Here is a 22587-nt window from a genome sequence, read left to right on the forward strand (position 1 = left end):
TTGTTTTCGAAAAATTGTGAAAAACTGCGAAAAACACGCCTTTCACCAGACCACACCCATTTCCTCCCACTTTGAGGGGCCACTTTCTCTTCTCCCCCAGGGTCTTCAGGGTCTTGGGGTCTTGTCTTCTGCTTCTCCGCTCCTCCGCTTTGCCTCAATGGCAGGCAATAAATTACTGAATCCCTACTAATGACCATTCATTCTTTGTCGTTTTGTGTGTTGGTCTTGTATTTCTGTGACATCGACGAAACTCGTTCTAAAAAGAAGTTTTTTTCTTCTTTCGAGTTCTATTCGATAAGTTTTTGAAATTATTTAGGTGATATATTTTTCAATGCTGTTTTAATATAAGTACCCCGTTTAAATGTAGAAGTTATTTTGTTTGAAAAATCAGTGAAAATTACCGCATCTTATAATGGGAAAAAAATTCGAAATGCCATTTTTATTTATGTATTTCTTTATTAAATTATTAATTTAAAAAATATATAGCCAAGTACAGTGATTGCGATTTATATCTCGATGTGAAATTTGCAAAAATATAAACGAATTCACTTAAAATACACTAGCCACATTAGGGGAAAAGTGGCGAGTAAATCATGAAATTTCCCACTCCTGAGTGTATGTGCAGTAGAATGAGATTAATCTGGCGATTATACATATTCCCCAGAGATTATTCAAAATGGGGTTGTTTCCTTCAGTCAGAAGTACTATTTTTAGTCACTGAAATTGATAGAATAAGCAAAAAAAAAAAAAAAAAACATGAAGCGAGAAAAAACTTTCATTTCCAGATGCTTATTTTTTAACATGTCCGATTTTGAAAATAAGACGTGGTCTTTATGACGTCACAAATGATGTACTTAGGCGCATCTGTGTATTGCGTTTTCACGTTATTGTATTCAAGAAGCGAATTAAATATTGCGCTCTACGTTTGCTATCAACCATATCGTTGCCATTACACTTGAGTAAAGATGCGAATTAAATATTACGCTCTACGAATGGCAACAGTGAATGGTATTTCATCATTTGTGATGTCATCGGCAGAAGCGTACATAATAAAAGCTTACCGATTAAAATAAATTTTTAAAATTATTAAACTTAGTCAAATTATTTAAACAATGGTCAGATTCTATTTGCAACTCCAGAGCTCGAATACGCTACCTTGCGGTGATTAACAATATTAAAGAAAAAGGTAAAACATTCCATGCCACGTGTTTTCTTTGGGTAAATTACAGGCTTCAGACAGTTTGTTGTGAAATGTAATTTCAGAAGAATAGAAATGAAAGCTTCCCACAAACACGATCAAAAATTACTGTCATTCACCGTCAAAGCAGGTTATAAGTTACGGCATCTGTTTGTTCTACCTTTTACATCCACTATTAGACAGTGATTGCAGCGCCCCCTATAGTTTATTGGAGTTGCGAATGTTTTTAAGCATGCTCTTTCAGGAAAAAAAAAAAAAACTTTTAATTTTGGAATCAACCCCATTGCCACTAAAGTTGGGAAATAGTCTTTGTTATAATAAAGCTGAAGTCTGTCTGGATGTCTGGAGGATGTCTGGTTGTCTGGATCTCTGTGACGTTATGTCCGTCGGACGTTTTGTCCCTCGGATGTTTTGTCCGTTGGACGTTTTGGTCATGGATGTTATGTCCGTGGACGTTATGGATCTGGACGTTATGTCCGGTTCCCGTGACGCGCATAGTGCCTTGACCGTTCGGCCGATTTTCAGGAAATTTGGCACAAAGTTAGTTTGTAGCGTGGGGTGTGCATCTCGAAGCAATTTTTCGAAAATTCGATTTTGTTCTTTTTCTACTCCAATTTTAAGAACACTTTCCCGAGCAAAATTATCATACGACGGACGAGTAAATTACCAAGTTATCATAACGTGGAACCGTAATATGGTAAGCCAATAGGCGAAAAATTCACCATACATTTTTTGTAATTATACAGGCGAACCATAAGACCTTTTAATTTTCTACTACAAGCAAAGCCGTGTGGGTATGACTACTATTTAATATTTATCAAATATATTTCTTGACTCGTAGTGGTGAATACAATAAAAGTCCATAGCTTTTCTAAAAATCAGGTCAGTTTGTATAGAAAAAATATTTTGCTTGACAATGTTCCTGAACTAGCAATATTAATTAAAAATAATCGTCTCTTTCTGGAAGGATCAGATATATCACACACAACGATGCCTTTGAAAATGAAGTTTAGTAAAAAAGTTGCTAATAATTCGGAAAGTCACAGCAGAATGAGTCTGAATCTTACAAGAAAATGTTTTTCTTTAGAATATTGGCTTGGTTTGCTTTTTGATATCGAGGCTTTGTGTGTTATGCATTTACTTTCAGATCTTTAATTTTCAAGACTTTGACATTATATAGAATTCTAAATATGTAATTAAATTTGTTCCGTTTTGTTTAGGTAAACATTAAATAGTTAATAATATAAACTTTTTTTTTATAGAATTAAAACTATTATCTAATATACATTTTCCACGGCAAGAAATGAAAGTAATGTACAAAAAAAAGGCACATTTCAGTTTTTTAATTGAAATATTATTAGAAATTTTAATTGCAACCGAGACATTTTTCTTTTTTTAGACGATTGAGTTTTCTGGTGTTGCTTGAAAATGTTCAGTTTTTGCAATTAAGATCTCATTACTCCACAAATAATCCTAATTTATTGCATTATCCACGAATAGGAAATTATGTGAATAAACTAGTAAATTTGATAAACATTACATAATGTATCATATTTACCAAGTCTATTGAAAATTATGAATAATCGTCGCTAGTTATATATAATCAACAGTTTGTTTCCGTTACACACACACGCGGCAGGGAGGTACTAGGGCACCCGAGTAGGAACGTAGGTGGTTTTTGGAACGCCAAAAAAAGAACCAAACCGTTCCAATTTTAATTTTAGGGCTTTACGATGCATCGATGCATCATAAAGCCCTAATTCCCAGACATCATTTCATTGTTCTTTAACTTGAATTTGCAATAATTATTTTTACATTTTAAAGAAATTGTCTGCTTGTATTTTTACATTAATAAAATTTTTTTTAACATCTTTTATGTGTCTCTTTTTTCAACAAATACTTGCCTTTTGCTTTAGGCGGAGAGGGGGAGTGCAGGCCAGTCATTTCGATTTTTTTTTCCAATTGTGGAAAAAGGTGTACACTCTTCAAAATTTTTATAGAGAACCAACTAAAACCACAGCCTTTCGTACGTAAAGAATAAATGTTCAAAAATAAAGGGGGTTGGAATGTCAACCCCCCCGTAAATGACGGGCCTGTGAGTGTGACTATGCGCATCAAAGTGGGAAATTATGGTGGTAAGATTCTGAAGTGAAGATTTGACTAAATCTTATAAGATACAGTCGAACCTCGTTAAAACGAACTTTAATGGATCATTAAAATCGATTATTCTTAACAGAATTCGTCTTATTCGAAAAACAAAAACAATGGGACAGAGAATACAAAAAAGTCCGCTTTAGAAGTAATTCTTTTTAAGCGTGTTCGAATTAACGAGGTTCGTCAGTATTGTCAAAAAAAAAAGAAAGAAAACTAATCAGCTCAAAAAAGAAAAATTAAAATAAAAAATAAACTCAAAAAATTACGAAATTAACATACTCAAATATGACGAAATTAATTTGACGAAACTAATACTCTCAAAACTACGAAAATGATTGTCGATTTGACGAAACTAGAATGAAGAAATATTTCGTTACATTTGACGAAATTCGCATCTTCAAACCAGAGACGAAAGCAGTTTCCTCAATTTGACGAAATGTTCGCTCGGAGCATATCCCTGGAAGCGATTTCGTCAGAAACGAAGAAAATTTCGTCGAATATGAAAGTCCATTTCTGAGAGTGTGTTAACGTTGTTTCACTTGCTTTTAAACATTATTTACGTTTGGCGGACTAGAAGTATGGATTGATATAATTTGTTTTAATTCCAACTTGATTAACACTACCTTTTATGTATTTGTTTATTTTTAATTTAAAAAATAACTTATTTGTCAAAATTATTGACAGAAACAAATCTTTTCAATAATGCGCAATTAAATTTCGGCTGGAATTTTGTTTTTAAAACTATTATTTGTGTGTGTGTGTGGACATGGAGGTATATACTACTCTTCCACTGACCACTGAGTTCAAAATTCGTCACGTGTGTGTCGGTGGTTCTTCTTAAAACATAAGTGGAACTTGGAACTCGATACTCGACCAAAGTGCTACTCGGTACGTCTCTAATGCATGAATTACTGAAAGGTTCTTTTGTTCAATGAAATGATAAAAAAATATTTCCTAACATGTTTCCCTTCGACATACTGGGTTGATAAAATTAGAATTTTTATCATATCCTCCTTGAATGTACGCGAACCTTTTGAACCTTTTTTTTTTTAATGCCTGGTCTGTGCTCGGCAGTTATAAAATGGCTTTTAACAATTTTCCAGTGCACAGTTCACCGTTTTTGTGTAATGTTAATTTTTGTTCTCAAGGTGTCCATTATTGTACTTAATGATATTGATCTGAATTATTTTCATTACTGCATTAAAAAATTCAAACCCTGAGCAGTTTTAAATCGAATGAAAGAAGTAGAAATACCTTTTCCGTCGGACTGCGATCTATTGTTTCCACTTTATATCATGTAACTTGATTTTATGTTATGTTATTAGGTAGTTTTTATTACTTGCTCCTTTCTTCGGATTGAAATGTTGCGTTGAAAACCCGAGTACAGTCAAATACATCAGTTGATATGAAAAAATAGATTCAAGGAACGGGAATTTATTTCTAACTTGTAGCATTGTGGAACTGATAAAATTTTATTCAGGGCGAATGACTAATGTCTGAGAATAACATCCATATTTATAGTGGAATATGTTTTTGTTTTTGTTAGTGATAGTTCTTGAAATTGCGCCTTTTATCTCAATGACTATTATACATCCCCCTCCCCCCTCGCAACGTTAATTTCTGTTCCCGCCCTCCGCCCCTGTTTGTAACTGAAAAGGGAAAAAAAACCTTAGAATGTTCCTATTTATTCTCAAGTATCACTTATTGTGATATGTGCAGTAGTTTCGGAAATTCGATTTTTAAAAATTTTGTTCATCATTTGTGCGCACCATGTTCAATATTGAAATTTAGATGATTAATAAAGCACTTGAATTTATATTATAACTTTTCTTTTCTCTCTTTTTTTTCTGCCTTCATTTCTCAATTCTATTTTCTACGCATTCTGCAAATTTTATAGTTTGCAGAATAAGTTAATTTCCTGACACATGGTCTTCTTTCTTCTTTTCTTCTGTCACCCTTTGGCGGGAGAACTTGAGTGGAAAACTCAGACAGCTTTCCCTGCTATTCCTTTCGCTGAATACTAAATTCTCGGAAATCGTAAGCAGTCAGCTCTAGAAACACTTTGAAACGAAAACACATGTTTACTGATTTACGGAGGGGAAACAGGCCGGGTGGGAAACATGTTTTGGAACAGGATCCTTCGAATCTTTCGCAGCTCTCTCTGCCCTCGTCCGATCGCAAAGACAGTACCTTCGGGCACAGCTTAGATTTATGGCTGTCCATTCACGTACTCAGTGATTGACGCTGTCCATCATGAAATCTGACCAATTAGCAGTGCAAAAAAAATCGAGTTAGACCCTCCCAGAAACACCCTCTGTGTTGCCACAGATTTCGTGATTTCGCCGTGTCAGAAGAGCCTTAAGGCTCTTCTAAACCTCTTTCTAAACCTAAAACCTTTAGAAGAGCCTTAAGGCTCTTCTAAACCTCTCCGTAAAATCTGACACGGCGCATTTTTAAAAATCGAATTTCCGAAACTACTGCACATATCACAATAAGTGATACTTGAGAATAAATAGGAACATTCTAAGGTTTTTTTTCCCTTTTCAGTTACAAACAGGGGCGGAGGGCGGGAACAGAAATTAACGTTGCGAGGGGGGAGGGGGATGTATAATAGTCATTGAGATAAAAGGCGCAATTTCAAGAACTATCACTAACAAAAACAAAAACATATTCCACTATAAATATGGATGTTATTCTCAGACATTAGTCATTCGCCCTGAATAAAATTTTATCAGTTCCACAATGCTACAAGTTAGAAATAAATTCCCGTTCCTTGAATCTATTTTTTCATATCAACTGATGTATTTGACTGTACTCGGGTTTTCAACGCAACATTTCAATCCGAAGAAAGGAGCAAGTAATAAAAACTACCTAATAACATAACATAAAATCAAGTTACATGATATAAAGTGGAAACAATAGATCGCAGTCCGACGGAAAAGGTATTTCTACTTCTTTCATTCGATTTAAAACTGCTCAGGGTTTGAATTTTTTAATGCAGTAATGAAAATAATTCAGATCAATATCATTAAGTACAATAATGGACACCTTGAGAACAAAAATTAACATTACACAAAAACGGTGAACTGTGCACTGGAAAATTGTTAAAAGCCATTTTATAACTGCCGAGCACAGACCAGGCATTAAAAAAAAAAAAAGGTTCAAAAGGTTCGCGTACATTCAAGGAGGATATGATAAAAATTCTAATTTTATCAACCCAGTATGTCGAAGGGAAACATGTTAGGAAATATTTTTTTATCATTTCATTGAACAAAAGAACCTTTCAGTAATTCATGCATTAGAGACGTACCGAGTAGCACTTTGGTCGAGTATCGAGTTCCAAGTTCCACTTATGTTTTAAGAAGAACCACCGACACACACGTGACGAATTTTGAACTCAGTGGTCAGTGGAAGAGTAGTATATACCTCCATGTCCACACACACACACAAATAATAGTTTTAAAAACAAAATTCCAGCCGAAATTTAATTGCGCATTATTGAAAAGATTTGTTTCTGTCAATAATTTTGACAAATAAGTTATTTTTTAAATTAAAAATAAACAAATACATAAAAGGTAGTGTTAATCAAGTTGGAATTAAAACAAATTATATCAATCCATACTTCTAGTCCGCCAAACGTAAATAATGTTTAAAAGCAAGTGAAACAACGTTAACACACTCTCAGAAATGGACTTTCATATTCGACGAAATTTTCTTCGTTTCTGACGAAATCGCTTCCAGGGATATGCTCCGAGCGAACATTTCGTCAAATTGAGGAAACTGCTTTCGTCTCTGGTTTGAAGATGCGAATTTCGTCAAATGTAACGAAATATTTCTTCATTCTAGTTTCGTCAAATCGACAATCATTTTCGTAGTTTTGAGAGTATTAGTTTCGTCAAATTAATTTCGTCATATTTGAGTATGTTAATTTCGTAATTTTTTGAGTTTATTTTTTATTTTAATTTTTCTTTTTTGAGCTGATTAGTTTTCTTTCTTTTTTTTTTGACAATACTGACGAACCTCGTTAATTCGAACACGCTTAAAAAGAATTACTTCTAAAGCGGACTTTTTTGTATTCTCTGTCCCATTGTTTTTGTTTTTCGAATAAGACGAATTCTGTTAAGAATAATCGATTTTAATGATCCATTAAAGTTCGTTTTAACGAGGTTCGACTGTATCTTATAAGATTTAGTCAAATCTTCACTTCAGAATCTTACCACCATAATTTCCCACTTTGATGCGCATAGTCACACTCACAGGCCCGTCATTTACGGGGGGGTTGACATTCCAACCCCCTTTATTTTTGAACATTTATTCTTTACGTACGAAAGGCTGTGGTTTTAGTTGGTTCTCTATAAAAATTTTGAAGAGTGTACACCTTTTTCCACAATTGGAAAAAAAAATCGAAATGACTGGCCTGCACTCCCCCTCTCCGCCTAAAGCAAAAGGCAAGTATTTGTTGAAAAAAGAGACACATAAAAGATGTTAAAAAAATTTTTATTAATGTAAAAATACAAGCAGACAATTTCTTTAAAATGTAAAAATAATTATTGCAAATTCAAGTTAAAGAACAATGAAATGATGTCTGGGAATTAGGGCTTTATGATGCATCGATGCATCGTAAAGCCCTAAAATTAAAATTGGAACGGTTTGGTTCTTTTTTTGGCGTTCCAAAAACCACCTACGTTCCTACTCGGGTGCCCTAGTACCTCCCTGCCGCGTGTGTGTGTAACGGAAACAAACTGTTGATTATATATAACTAGCGACGATTATTCATAATTTTCAATAGACTTGGTAAATATGATACATTATGTAATGTTTATCAAATTTACTAGTTTATTCACATAATTTCCTATTCGTGGATAATGCAATAAATTAGGATTATTTGTGGAGTAATGAGATCTTAATTGCAAAAACTGAACATTTTCAAGCAACACCAGAAAACTCAATCGTCTAAAAAAAGAAAAATGTCTCGGTTGCAATTAAAATTTCTAATAATATTTCAATTAAAAAACTGAAATGTGCCTTTTTTTTGTACATTACTTTCATTTCTTGCCGTGGAAAATGTATATTAGATAATAGTTTTAATTCTATAAAAAAAAAGTTTATATTATTAACTATTTAATGTTTACCTAAACAAAACGGAACAAATTTAATTACATATTTAGAATTCTATATAATGTCAAAGTCTTGAAAATTAAAGATCTGAAAGTAAATGCATAACACACAAAGCCTCGATATCAAAAAGCAAACCAAGCCAATATTCTAAAGAAAAACATTTTCTTGTAAGATAACCTATTCAGACTCATTCTGCTGTGACTTTCCGAATTATTAGCAACTTTTTTACTAAACTTCATTTTCAAAGGCATCGTTGTGTGTGATATATCTGATCCTTCCAGAAAGAGACGATTATTTTTAATTAATATTGCTAGTTCAGGAACATTGTCAAGCAAAATATTTTTTCTATACAAACTGACCTGATTTTTAGAAAAGCTATGGACTTTTATTGTATTCACCACTACGAGTCAAGAAATATATTTGATAAATATTAAATAGTAGTCATACCCACACGGCTTTGCTTGTAGTAGAAAATTAAAAGGTCTTATGGTTCGCGTGTATAATTACAAAAAATGTATGGTGAATTTTTCGCCTATTGGCTTACCATATTACGGTTCCACGTTATGATAACTTGGTAATTTACTCGTCCGTCGTATGATAATTTTGCTCGGGAAAGTGTTCTTAAAATTGGAGTAGAAAAAGAACAAAATCGAATTTTCGAAAAATTGCTTCGAGATGCACACCCCACGCTACAAACTAACTTTGTGCCAAATTTCCTGAAAATCGGCCGAACGGTCAAGGCACTATGCGCGTCACGGGAACCGGACATAACGTCCAGATCCATAACGTCCACGGACATAACATCCATGACCAAAACGTCCAACGGACAAAACATCCGAGGGACAAAACGTCCGACGGACATAACGTCACAGAGATCCAGACAACCAGACATCCTCCAGACATCCAGACAGACTTCAGCTTTATTATAACAAAGACTATTTCCCAACTTTAGTGGCAATGGGGTTGATTCCAAAATTAAAAGTTTTTTTTTTTTTTTTCCTGAAAGAGCATGCTTAAAAACATTCGCAACTCCAATAAACTATAGGGGGCGCTGCAATCACTGTCTAATAGTGGATGTAAAAGGTAGAACAAACAGATGCCGTAACTTATAACCTGCTTTGACGGTGAATGACAGTAATTTTTGATCGTGTTTGTGGGAAGCTTTCATTTCTATTCTTCTGAAATTACATTTCACAACAAACTGTCTGAAGCCTGTAATTTACCCAAAGAAAACACGTGGCATGGAATGTTTTACCTTTTTCTTTAATATTGTTAATCACCGCAAGGTAGCGTATTCGAGCTCTGGAGTTGCAAATAGAATCTGACCATTGTTTAAATAATTTGACTAAGTTTAATAATTTTAAAAATTTATTTTAATCGGTAAGCTTTTATTATGTACGCTTCTGCCGATGACATCACAAATGATGAAATACCATTCACTGTTGCCATTCGTAGAGCGTAATATTTAATTCGCATCTTTACTCAAGTGTAATGGCAACGATATGGTTGATAGCAAACGTAGAGCGCAATATTTAATTCGCTTCTTGAATACAATAACGTGAAAACGCAATACACAGATGCGCCTAAGTACATCATTTGTGACGTCATAAAGACCACGTCTTATTTTCAAAATCGGACATGTTAAAAAATAAGCATCTGGAAATGAAAGTTTTTTCTCGCTTCATGTTTTTTTTTTTTTTTTTTGCTTATTCTATCAATTTCAGTGACTAAAAATAGTACTTCTGACTGAAGGAAACAACCCCATTTTGAATAATCTCTGGGGAATATGTATAATCGCCAGATTAATCTCATTCTACTGCACATACACTCAGGAGTGGGAAATTTCATGATTTACTCGCCACTTTTCCCCTAATGTGGCTAGTGTATTTTAAGTGAATTCGTTTATATTTTTGCAAATTTCACATCGAGATATAAATCGCAATCACTGTACTTGGCTATATATTTTTTAAATTAATAATTTAATAAAGAAATACATAAATAAAAATGGCATTTCGAATTTTTTTCCCATTATAAGATGCGGTAATTTTCACTGATTTTTCAAACAAAATAACTTCTACATTTAAACGGGGGTACTTATATTAAAACAGCATTGAAAAATATATCACCTAAATAATTTCAAAAACTTATCGAATAGAACTCGAAAGAAGAAAAAAACTTCTTTTTAGAACGAGTTTCGTCGATGTCACAGAAATACAAGACCAACACACAAAACGACAAAGAATGAATGGTCATTAGTAGGGATTCAGTAATTTATTGCCTGCCATTGAGGCAAAGCGGAGGAGCGGAGAAGCAGAAGACAAGACCCCAAGACCCTGAAGACCCTGGGGGAGAAGAGAAAGTGGCCCCTCAAAGTGGGAGGAAATGGGTGTGGTCTGGTGAAAGGCGTGTTTTTCGCAGTTTTTCACAATTTTTCGAAAACAAGGCTTTACTCCGTGGAGAATATCAATAGAACAAATTGTCTCAGAAACAAACTCAAAATATGTTTTTAAAGAGAAATGTTCAATCTTTTGCGCTCCTTTTTCAGTTTTCCATATCATTTTTCAAACATGTTAAAATAGTCGTTTAAAGTTTTAAAATGCTATTAAAAAAATTTCAAAATAATTACAGAAAAAATAAAAAAGCGCATATCTAGTTCTGTGTCATAGCCATCGTTTAAAACAAACCGCATGAAAATATTCCAGTAATTTCTCGTGTTATGCTTTGCACAGGTAGCAGATTTTCCCGTAGAGAAAGCATTAGCGTCGAAATCCAAGATGGACGGTATAGAAGAGCCTTAAGTATTTGAATAAAATTCTACCAAACTTCAGAGTTTCTTACTTTTGTGAGTTGATACTTTTGTCCAGGTTTCATGTATTATAAAGATATTAAAGTTGAGATTTTTTTAATTAAATTATTTATTTCATAAAGTTTATGAGTTATACTGAATTTAGGACTATTTAGTCAGTTATTTATCCTTACTGGAACAAAAAGTTTTTTAACTGAGTTAAATTATGATTGAAAAAATGAAAAAAAAGTGAGTTTATAATTTTGTCCAGCGGTGCATTTATATGTTTCTCATTAATTTCCAAAACCAAAACTTTTAGCAATCACTGATGGCAACATTTATTCATTCTATGGCGTTAAATTAACATTTTGGAACGAAACTTTCTCGTAATCCTGGATTTTTTACCTCTGAGTTTATACTTTTGTCCAGGTTTCACATAATGATAAAATATTAAATTTGCAAATTTTCTAATTTTATGAAATTTTTAATTTAATTGATAAGATGTACTAATTTTAGAACTATTTCTTCAACTATTCATCTTTACTTCAATGAAAGTAATTTAAATTGAGTCATGCTGTAATTGAAACAAAAGAAAAAAAAATTGAGTCTATAATTTTGTCCACCACTGTAATAGGCAAAATAATGTATTAATATTTAATTTGAAGTTTGATCGTAATCTTTACTAATAATAAAGCAGAAAGTCTCTCTGTCCGGAGGATGTCTGTAGGATGTCTGTAGGATATCTGTAGGATGTCTGTGACGCGCATAGCGCCTAAACCGTTCGGCCGATTTTCATGAAATTTGGCACAAAGTTAGTATGTAGCATGGGGATGTGCACCTCGAAGCGATTTTTCGAAAATTCGATGTGGTTTTTTTTTATTCAAATTTTAAGAAAAAGAAAACTATCATAAATTACGAAATTATCGTAACGTGGAACCGTAACATGGGCACAAGCCAATTGGCGAGATACGAAATTATCATAACGTGGAACCGTAATGTCGGTACAAGAACTGGCGAGAAAATTCACTATACATTATTTGTAAATATACAGGCGAACCAAAAGACCTTTTGATTTTTCTATTGCGGGCGAAGCCGTGCGGGAGCCACTAGTAATTTCATAAGTATTAATATTTAATGTATCGTGTGTGTGTGTGTGTGTTGTACTATCTGGGGCGATATACGAAAATCACTGCATCTCACCAGATATACAGTCGACTCCCGCTACAACGCGATTCGACTTGCGCGAAATGACTATGACACTTTTTCACGAGCAGCGCATTTTAGACCTAAAGCGAATTTCTAGCTCGCAACACGAAAATATTTGGAAAGGAGTCGTGATGCTAAGTCTCGGCTTCGTTATTGACTACTAAATATTAACTTTGTGAATGTATTTACGCCCTTTTAGTAACACCGAGTCTAAACATGACTTTGTTAATATGCATAAATAATCACTCCAATTTTTTCCATTTATTAGTTCTGAATATGAAAGGTGATGAAATATTCTGGCACCTAGGCCCGCTGTTTCATCTAAAATTTGTGAAGATGAAAGCAAAAAGCGAAGGTTTGCGACAATTTAAGAAGAGGTAAAGATTCTTGATGCGCTTGAACAACTAAAAAGTAGGTCGAAAAGGTAGCACGACAATTAGGTATGAGTGAATCTTTCATACTTACAATGATAAGTCAAGAGAAGGCAACCCGCATAAGTCCAGAACTTAGTTTTAATAGGAAGCTCTCAGAATTGTGTCTAAGCAAAATGTAAACAGTATGAAATTGGAATCTGTTCTTGTTTAATCTGCTCTCTAGAATTATAGAGACCCTGAAAGAGGTGTGTTACCATAGATGGAAACGTTATAAAATTAAATGCTAAGCCACTGTGTTTAAAAAACTATTAGAATAACGATCAGATTGCGCAGCATAAATCATCATCTTAAATTTTTAGGTTATAAATGTAACTACAATTGTATCTATGTACAATACTATTATAGTGCAACACTATCTTGTTATTACATACTTTACTGTTTTATTTTGTGTGTCTTTCTCTCCCCCATTGATCTTTGATTTGTATATCGTAACAGTATTTTATGCTAACTATTGCAGCTGTTTTAAAAATACGATAAAAATTCAGCTTTTTATGTAAGAAACGTAATCTATAGTTTAAAATGATCTAAAATAGTTTGAAATGTGTTTAGAAACGTATAAAACAATTTGGTATGTTATTGAAAAATTATGTACACACCCATTTTCCCCAACGCGTAATTTCGACTTTTCAAACATCCCTCGCACATCACGTTGACCACGTCAAGCGGACAGACGAACGTTTTCCGAAAGGGGAGAAGCATTCATATTGCGGACGCCCATCAAGTGCTCACACAATAGAGAGAATCTTGTGTAGACCAATGAAATGCGACTCCCAACTCTGGGGACGTCAGATCTCTAGATTCAAGTCCCGTTGACGGGTCCCGTACAATACGGCTTGGTGTCATGGCAACGCCGGCCGAAAACTGGTTTGATGGAGAAAAGTACGTCGGTGACGGGATGTGCGGACTCGGTGCTTTACGCGAGGAATCTTCGAGCACATCTCTCGGGTAAGTCGGGATCCAACTGTACTTTGATTCAGTAAAACATATCAGGTTGAAATTTTCGGTATATACTCTCGTATTGGCAGAGGAATTTAGAAATTTTTCCCCGCGTATGAGTAGATTCCCAACTTTGAAACTCTTTCTCTCTCTCTTTTTTTTTTATCATTTCTTAATACTTTTATTCTTACTAAAAGTTATACAGTCATAACACTCTGGGAAACCTGAGCACTTTCCCGATTTTAGTTCTCGATGAGTCCTCGGGCAAATGCTTGTAGGGAGAGCTATACAGTCGGCAGTATGTCTCTGTAGCATGACAGTGCAACTTAATCTGTTTACCTTTACAAAATATATCTAAACAAATTGAGAATTTAGATACTGACCCATTCTAGTCTAATATCTATGTACGTTCTCTTGTGCGTCACAGCTCAAAGTTTTATCTTTTTCATCCAACAATAAACGTTTATCATATTCTCTCCTCCATGGCACTCTTGTTTCAGGTGGAATTTTAATTCTATTTAAAAAAATAAATAAATAAATAAAATTTTAATTTTTGACATCTTGAATTCAAATTATGTTTTTCGCAATCACGAGTGTGCAAACGTGTGTTTGTGTGTGTGTGTGTGTAGGGCACAGATGACCCCCACCCCCCAGGAATGCTCCCGCTCACGGAGGACAGTGGAGATCGCAGAGTTTTTTTTTTGCTTAAGTTAAGCCTTGAATGAATGCAAACGATTTGTAAGCATGGCGAGGAAACTTTGTTCTCTTAACAAATATTAAAACAACGAACTGAACTTATTCTCGTTGTCATGGCAATCTGAAAAATCAGAGCAACATCAACTTTGGTCAAGTGAGGACAGTAAGCATTTCGTGATTGCTCAAAAAAAAAAAAAGGAAAAAACATTATCGAACAAGAAAGTACTGCCCGCCTCTGAGAAGTTGAGCTATGGCCTTGAACAAATCCATTTCTTTCAAGGGAGAGCAGTCAGTAAGAAGAGGAATTGTTAGGTGCAGAGTTGGGCTACCATTGCAACTCTTTTATTAAGGAGAAATGCTTGTACCGCTTGTTTCTTCTTACCTGAATTATATTGTTCGCCCAATGGGCAATAACTCTTTTTTTTTTTTTTTTTTGGTTTAATACGCCATCCGTTTGTACATTATCCACAGTGTTGAATTTAACAAGTTATGGGATGACGTATGTGAAAATTTGCCAACAAACCACATGGGTAACATTTAATTTTGATACATACAAAAGAAAATAGTAAAGGCAATAAAACACTGCGAAGTAAATCCGCAAGTTCTTAAGCCGTTTTTTCCTCACCCCTATTTCAACAAATGTAATCGTTTAATCTTTCGGCCAACGGAGCTCAACTTGCCAGAGGTGGACAGTAAAGCGAACTATATTTTGCTTACCCTTTCGGGCGTGTTGTTTTGGGATTACTTCATAACTGGTTCGATCGACAGCAGATTTTGGGCAACAACTCCACTCCTCGTTATCATCAAGGCAGCAGTTGGTGCCTTTCGGGCAACTGCGGTTTCCTCCGGGACACTCCTTTTGGGGAACTTGATTCCCAGCAGCTAAATTATAAATGCTCAGCACATCGGCGCGCATCTGCTTCCTGGCGGGCACCTTGGACGTCTTGACGCAGGAGCCGGGACCGCACCTGTATCCGTTCGGACAGCAGCGCTCTCCATCGGCACAGCACACCGCATTGGGCAAGGGGCAGCACTTTTCGTCCCCGCAAGTGGTCATGTAGGATGGACAGTCTCTGGCTTCGTACCGGGGCCCGGCGGGTCTTTCGGACGTGAGGGTGAAGTTGCTGTGTTTGTTGTATTCGACGCCCACGCAGATGCCGATCCCGAGGATATCGATGCAAGTTTTTCCGTGCGGACAGCACCCCAAGTTGTCCCAACAGCACGTCGCAGACTCGTAAGGACAGCAAAAAATTCCACAGGACGTCTCTCCTGGTCCACAGCTTAGTCTGTCCGCCTCTGTAAAATATAAAATAAATAAAAATGTGGTAAATGTCGAGGTTCAGATTCCCGGTGTGATGGCTCGACTGTGGATAAAAGTTATTAGCGCTGGCCGACAAAAATTTTTAACCCCTCCCACCTCTCGAGCACATTTTTTTTACACAAATAAAGGGGAGTGAGAGGCCATTGTTTAAACTTTTCCTAACAAAATAGGTTTTAACAAGACAGTTCACTGCTTACTGCGCAGGAAACAATCAAATTACTTTCCTGCTGTGAAACATAGAAGTAATATTTTGTAATGAGCACATATCGTCGCCTCAGAGCAACAATAAGACATCGCATCCCAGAAACAACACTAAGACATCTTACTGTTGCTCTGAGGCGACGATATGCAATATGTGCTCATCACAATCTTTATACATAAAGGGCTAATCTCTGTCCGGATGTCCGGGGTAAACTTGAAAACTACTGGACGGATTTTAACTATTTTTTCACCATAGATAGCTACATTATCAGGGAGCAACTTAGGCTATAATTTATTGCTAAAAAACTTAGTCTAAGAACGTCGTGATCGAAAACAGTAAATGTCATGTAATTTCCACATCAAATGATTAAAGATTGAACCCATTGTTTCGAAAATTCGTTGCCTAACAACAGCAATATTAAAAGTAATCATAATGTAAATTTTGAATCAAGGCCTCTCTGGAGCAAGCATGACATTGCTTTCTTAGGAATTGCATCCTCATCTTTATACATAAAGGGCTAATCTCTGTCCGGATGTCCGGGGTAAACTTCAAAACTACTGGACGGATTTTAACCATTTTTCACCATTTCATAGATACATTATGAGGCAGCAACTTAGGCTGTAATTTATTCCTTAAAACGTAGTTGTAAAAAGTTATGGTGGAAAACAGTAAATTTCATATCATTTCCCCATTAAATAATTAAATTCGTAACTCCAATAAATTATAGGGGGCGCAGCAGCCACTGTTTAATGGCGGATGAAAAAAGGTGAAACAAACAAATGCCATAACTTATAACTTGCTTTGACGTTTAGTGAATGACAGTACATTTTCATCGTATTTGTGCGAAGCTTTCTTCTTTATTCTTCTGAAATTACATTATACCACAAACGGCTTGAAGCCGGAAATTTACCCCAAAGAAAACTCGTGGAATGGAATGTTTTACCTTTTTCTTTAGTATTGGTAATCACCGCAAGGTAGCGTATTCGAGCTTTGAAGTTGCGAATATAAAACCCATTGTTACAAAAATTCGTTGCCTAACAACAGCAATAATAAAAGTAATCATAATGAAATTTTTTAATCAAGGCTTCTCCGGAGCAGACATGAGTTTAAAGTCGTTTAAACATTTGGGGACTCTACTTTTTGCATCCTTAAAGAAACATAGTAGAGAGCTTTTTTTTTTCTTTTGAGTGTGTACTATTTAATTAAATAAAGCGCACGGTTTTTTCAGTGTTCTTTGTTTTTGTTAGTTCATATTTTGGAAATTCTTCAAATTTTTATATGCTTAAATTCGTGCTTTCGTTTCTAAATGAATATTCGCTCTTTCTTTATACCTATTGCTATTTTACTTTAATGGGTAAGGAAGAAACTTGATTTTTAATCACGTCAAAGTGATATGTTTTGAGTTCTTTCAGTTAAAACAGAAAACGAAAGGAAGTAGCGATTGTTTCTTACATTTATTTCTGACCCAGGCAACGCCGGGTATTTTTGCTAATAAATTTATAAAACAATGAAGTTATAAAGATATAACACATATAAGTTTCAAAAATATTCTTTAAAAAAAAAAAAAAAAACACGATACAACTTTTTAAAATTTTAAAAAAAGATTAAAATCTTGATTTAACGAGAGAAAATTAAAATTTTTGTTTTCCCTGATTCCGTCCCGTATCCGAACCCGCGCCCTTCTGTTTTGCAGCACAGCACGACGCTTAATCCAAGCGCGCCACTGTGTCTTCGGTTTAGTAATAATATATTAGTAATATGGTGATAATAAAAACGCAAAGGAGGGATATTGATCATTCAGCACTTCTAGTGCTGCACAAATTCTTTTTGGGCTAACCAGATGTTATGACTGTTTTTCCCTTTTCCTATCAGCTTCGGGTGAGTCCTTTCCAATTATCATCGATCGAAATCATTATTAGATTGCATTTGACAAAAGGACCCTACTGTTATCTTAACTTAAGGCACTAGCGCAGTGAGGGCAGGGGTGCGCTTTAGCGGGTTATTGGTGGAGACTACGCCATTTAAGTATTTAGGTGGTTTTATTTTACAGTGTTTTGATTTCATTCTTGAAAGGGCTCTTGTTGCGGGGGGGGGGGGGAGTCTTTTAGAGCATTTGAAGGGGTACGCCATCGCCATTGGGGGGATGGACACACCTCTGGCGAAGGGGGGTAGAGGTAAAGAATTGTGTATTTTACCCCCCCCCTTAAAAAAAGGTAATTCTGGCTGCATTAGTGAGCTAACTTTCGTTGAAATAATAAGAAGATTTCAGAGGCAACAAAATAAGGTCAATTTCTGTCCTTCTTCTTTCTTTTTTTCCCAAATACATCTCACGTTTTTACGATTTTAGAGCACATTTTGGTCTGACTTCTGTTTAAAATGTAAAACATAACCGAAAATTGAAAAGAAGTATATGAGCTCAGCTCCCGTGATCTTTTCTACAAATTAATGTCTGCCCCCTGATGTACCTTTTGCTCACAAGATCGCCGAGAGCCAAGGTGGGCCCCATGTGAGTTTGGTCGCCGCCCACCCTCCTCCCGCCATATAACGTATGTATAAAACTTATACTGCTACTATTCCGAGCTGGGCCCTTCCAAGGGCTGGACCCCTAGTTTCCGACCAGGCTGACATAGCTTCTCGTCCGCCCTTTTTGCTCATAGCGTAGGATAAAAATCTACGTCCCTTCTTTTTTACGCCCTATCAATTATTTCATTCACGTATTTTCAATACTTCAAATCAAGGTCGTATCCAGCTCAAAAAGGAAGGGGAAAGAAGCCCGCCAAAAGGGGGGGGGGAGACAGATCAATTGCCCATCAAAATATTTCGGAAATAATATAGTTATGCAATTTTGTATAGATTTTGTCGTTTTTCCCTATAAAATGCATTCTTTACACTTGCAGAAAATTTTTTTCTCGAAATCCCAGAACAGTTGTGATAAATAATTAAAAACATAATAACAAAATATTTCTGCGATCGATAGTTGGAAAAAAAATATTCATAGCAGAAATACATTTGCAATGGGGTCGTTTCCAAAATTTTAGAAGTATTTTTTTCTGAAAGAGCATGCTTAAAAACATAGGATCTGACCATTTTTTAAATAATTTGTTTAAGTTTACAATTTTTAAAAAATAACTTAAATCGGCGAGTTTTTAATGTTTATGCTTCTGTCCGATGACATCACAAATGATGGAATGCCATTCTTGTGTTCTTTTGCAGTGGTTTTCACTGCAAAAATAGCGAAAAATCATTTAGAAATTTTTAATTATTGCCTTCGTTAATTAATGTCATGCGAAGAAGAAATCTAGCTAAGAACACTCTCAATCAACTCTCCTTTCGAACAAAATTTTTTTTCTCAAAATCGGTCCAACCGTTTAGACGCTAGAGTCTAAAGTGCCACAGACAAATACACAGACACGTCCAACTTATAACCCCCTTCCTTTGTCGCGGGTTGAAAATAAGAATTTTAATTTTTAAATAAAGCAATCCTCATATATATAATAGCCAATTCACTGATCAAGTAACGCTCTGACGTCATTAACAATGAAACTCGCGCTATAGCATGATAATTTGATAATATTTTTGCTAATGTTTGATATGCAGGGAAAGGCTTTATTGTGACAAGGCTGAACTGGATCCTATCACTTAACTGTTACTGGCAAGAGCAGTACTATGATTATACGCTTACCATCTCAAAAATTAATGATGTTACTGAGGAGTTCCTTTTTTTATTTCACTCGTAACAATATGAGACACCAGTGGTGCCCAATCTACGGCCCGTGGGCCACATTCGGCCCGCGAAGCTACTCCGCGTGGCCCGCTGTTTTGTGAAATGTTACAACTTGAAGAGTACGATAGATGACAATGTTTCAAATTTGGAGCCAAATATTTAGAAATTGGTTTATGAAAAATTGATTGTATTTAAGAAAAGAAGCATCAAGTAATGATAAGAAAAATTTGTTTGCAATTTTCCTTCCTTTTTCGTATTTTCCCATGTCATTTAGAAAAAAAGTAAAATGTTTTGAAATTTTATGTATGCTCCAGCCCGCAAGAACGATTTTAGTATGATCTGGGGCCCTTATGGGAAGAAAAAGGTTGGGAACCAGTGTTATAAACAAATTACGTTATATACACTTTTTTATGTAAATAACTCAGTTTCACTGTTTTACTAACTTAATCACCTACAGAAAACTCACTACAAAAAAAAAAAAAAAAAATAATTTGAATTCTGAAATTTTGAATCCAAATTATGTTTTTCGCAATCACGAACTGAGACAGGACCCTACTCATTGGAGTTATTGTTTCTAGAAACGGCTCCTGTCCCCCCCCCCCCCAAGCCTGCCTCTCCTCCTGGGTGGTTACATGTGCATAGTTGTGTGTGTGCGTAGACCTGTGTGTATGCACGTAGGCGTGTGTGAGTGTATGTGTGTGAAGTGTGTGTGTATGTGTGTGAACGTGCGTGTGTGTAAGACATGGACGCCTCCGACCAGGAGATCGGATAGCTCAAAACCGGAGCAGCCGCGCCGTGCCGCGCCGCCAGCAGAGGACGGTGGGCGGTGGTGCTGCAAAGGTTTCTGGTCCAAGTTGAAAAAGGCACGGACACCAAAAACGGTCAAATGAGAACAATAAGCAATCGTGATTGCTCAAAAAAAATTCAACAAACAACGGCTTTTTATCATTGCGTCTTGGAAAGAAATGTTTGAACAAAACTTATAGATAATAATACATTAGATTAATAATACAATGCTGCAATAGAGTCATTTAGTTGAAATGGAGCATCAATGTAATTACGTTCACTTTAAGGTTTTACAACGAAAATGCACTATTTTGTTTCAAAAGTTTATAGTTCGTTTGTGTCGCTGATAGTCTACAGAATATTTGGTCCAAAAATATTGTTACAGTGCATTCCACTTCAGTGTCCACAAATAGACGTGCAGTCGAACCCAGCTTTACGACAGTTACAGCTTTGTAACACACAATGTTTTACAACTGCAAGATTATTAATAGAAGTTCATTTGGAGCAGGGGTAATTGTTATGGGCTTAGGTGTCAGTCAGTTGCTTGAAGTATATTGCCAACCCCATTCTTCGGCTGGAAGTTGAAAATCTAACCAAGTTTGAATAAAAGTTTGCATATAAGCAAGTAATAGCAAAAGTTTCAATAAAGTCAAATATTGATTTAGCACAACTTCCACCAACTTCAGACGCCGCTCATCAACATCTTTTTAGAGTTTACCACTGGATTGAAACTTGGTTAGGGTTTTCAACTTCCCCCATAAGAGTCGGGTTGTCAATTTAGTTCAAGCAACAGACTGATTCCTAAGCTCATGGCGATTACCTCTGCTCTAAGTGAATTTCTCTAACTAATATCTTGCAATTGTAAAACATTATGAGTTACAAACTGTATCTGTCGTAAAGCTTGGTTCGATTGCACGTCAATGTGTGGACATTGTAACAATATTTTCGAACCAAATCAACGAAATATTAGAAGATGATCCCTTATAAAAGACTAAAAAATAATAAGAAAAAGTAATACTAAACATTAATAATATCCTCTGCGAGGAAATAATCAGTTGAAATATACTACAGTGAAACCTGTGACAGTTGACCACTTACGGTGCACTATTTTAGTAGTCAACTTAAACAGGTGGTCAACTTATAGAGGTTAATTTATATGATATAGGACTAATTCTGTACCTGAAAAAAGCAGTCAACTTAGACAGGTGGTTAACTTACAAGGGTGGTGAATTTGACAGGTGTTACTGTATTCTTGATTTATTTAATACAAAATTCAAATAGTTAGCCAAATATTGACCATCATTTTGTAGACTACTATCGGCGACACAAACGAACGATAAACATTTGTGACAAAAAATTGTTTAATGGTAGTAAAACTTAAAGTGAACGTCATTATATTGTTTCATTTCAACTAAATGACTGTCATTACATTAACTATAAATTTTGTCCAAACATTTCTTCCCAAGACGTATATATAAAAAGCTATAATTTGTTGAAGTTACTTTTTGTAGTAAGTTTTCTGTATATGATTAAGTTATTTAAATGGTGAAACTGAGATATCTACATAAAAAGTGTATGTAATATAATTTGTTTATAAGAGTGGTTCCCAACATTTTCCTCCCGAGGGTCGCAGATCATGCTAAAATCGTTCTCGCGGGCTAAAGCACATAAAACATTTCAAAATATTTTGCTCTTTTCTAAATGAAACGGGAAAATACGGAAAAGAAAAAAAAATGCAAATCAATAATTGTTTTTATCATTACTTGATGTTTATTTTGTTAAATGCAACCTGTTTATCAGAAACTTATTTCTAAATATTTGGCTCCTAATTTGTAACATTCTCGTTAATCGCACTCTTCGAGTTGTAACATTTTAAAACAACGGGCCACGCGGATTAGCTGCGCGGGCCGAATGTGGCCCGCGGCCCGTAGATTGGGCACCACTAGTTTCTCATATTGTTAGGAGTGAAATAAAAAAAGGAACTCCTCAGTAACATCATTAATTTTTGAGATGGTAAGCGTGTAATC

At 35.3% G+C, this 22587-nt stretch overlaps 1 protein-coding gene across 1 annotated transcript in view; it reads right to left on the minus strand.

Moving 5' to 3' along the window:
• The window catches only part of LOC129228052 (progranulin-like), a 42231-nt gene that overhangs the window by 11633 nt on the left and 8011 nt on the right, over positions 1 to 22587 (minus strand). The window contains exon 3 of the mRNA XM_054862689.1: positions 15245 to 15823. Coding sequence (XP_054718664.1) covers positions 15245 to 15823 — 579 coding nt within the window. The remainder of the gene's footprint in view (positions 1 to 15244; positions 15824 to 22587) is intronic.

The sequence above is a fragment of the Uloborus diversus genome, chromosome 1 (assembly GCF_026930045.1).
Source record: "Uloborus diversus isolate 005 chromosome 1, Udiv.v.3.1, whole genome shotgun sequence".
Classification (NCBI taxonomy): domain Eukaryota; kingdom Metazoa; phylum Arthropoda; class Arachnida; order Araneae; family Uloboridae; genus Uloborus; species Uloborus diversus.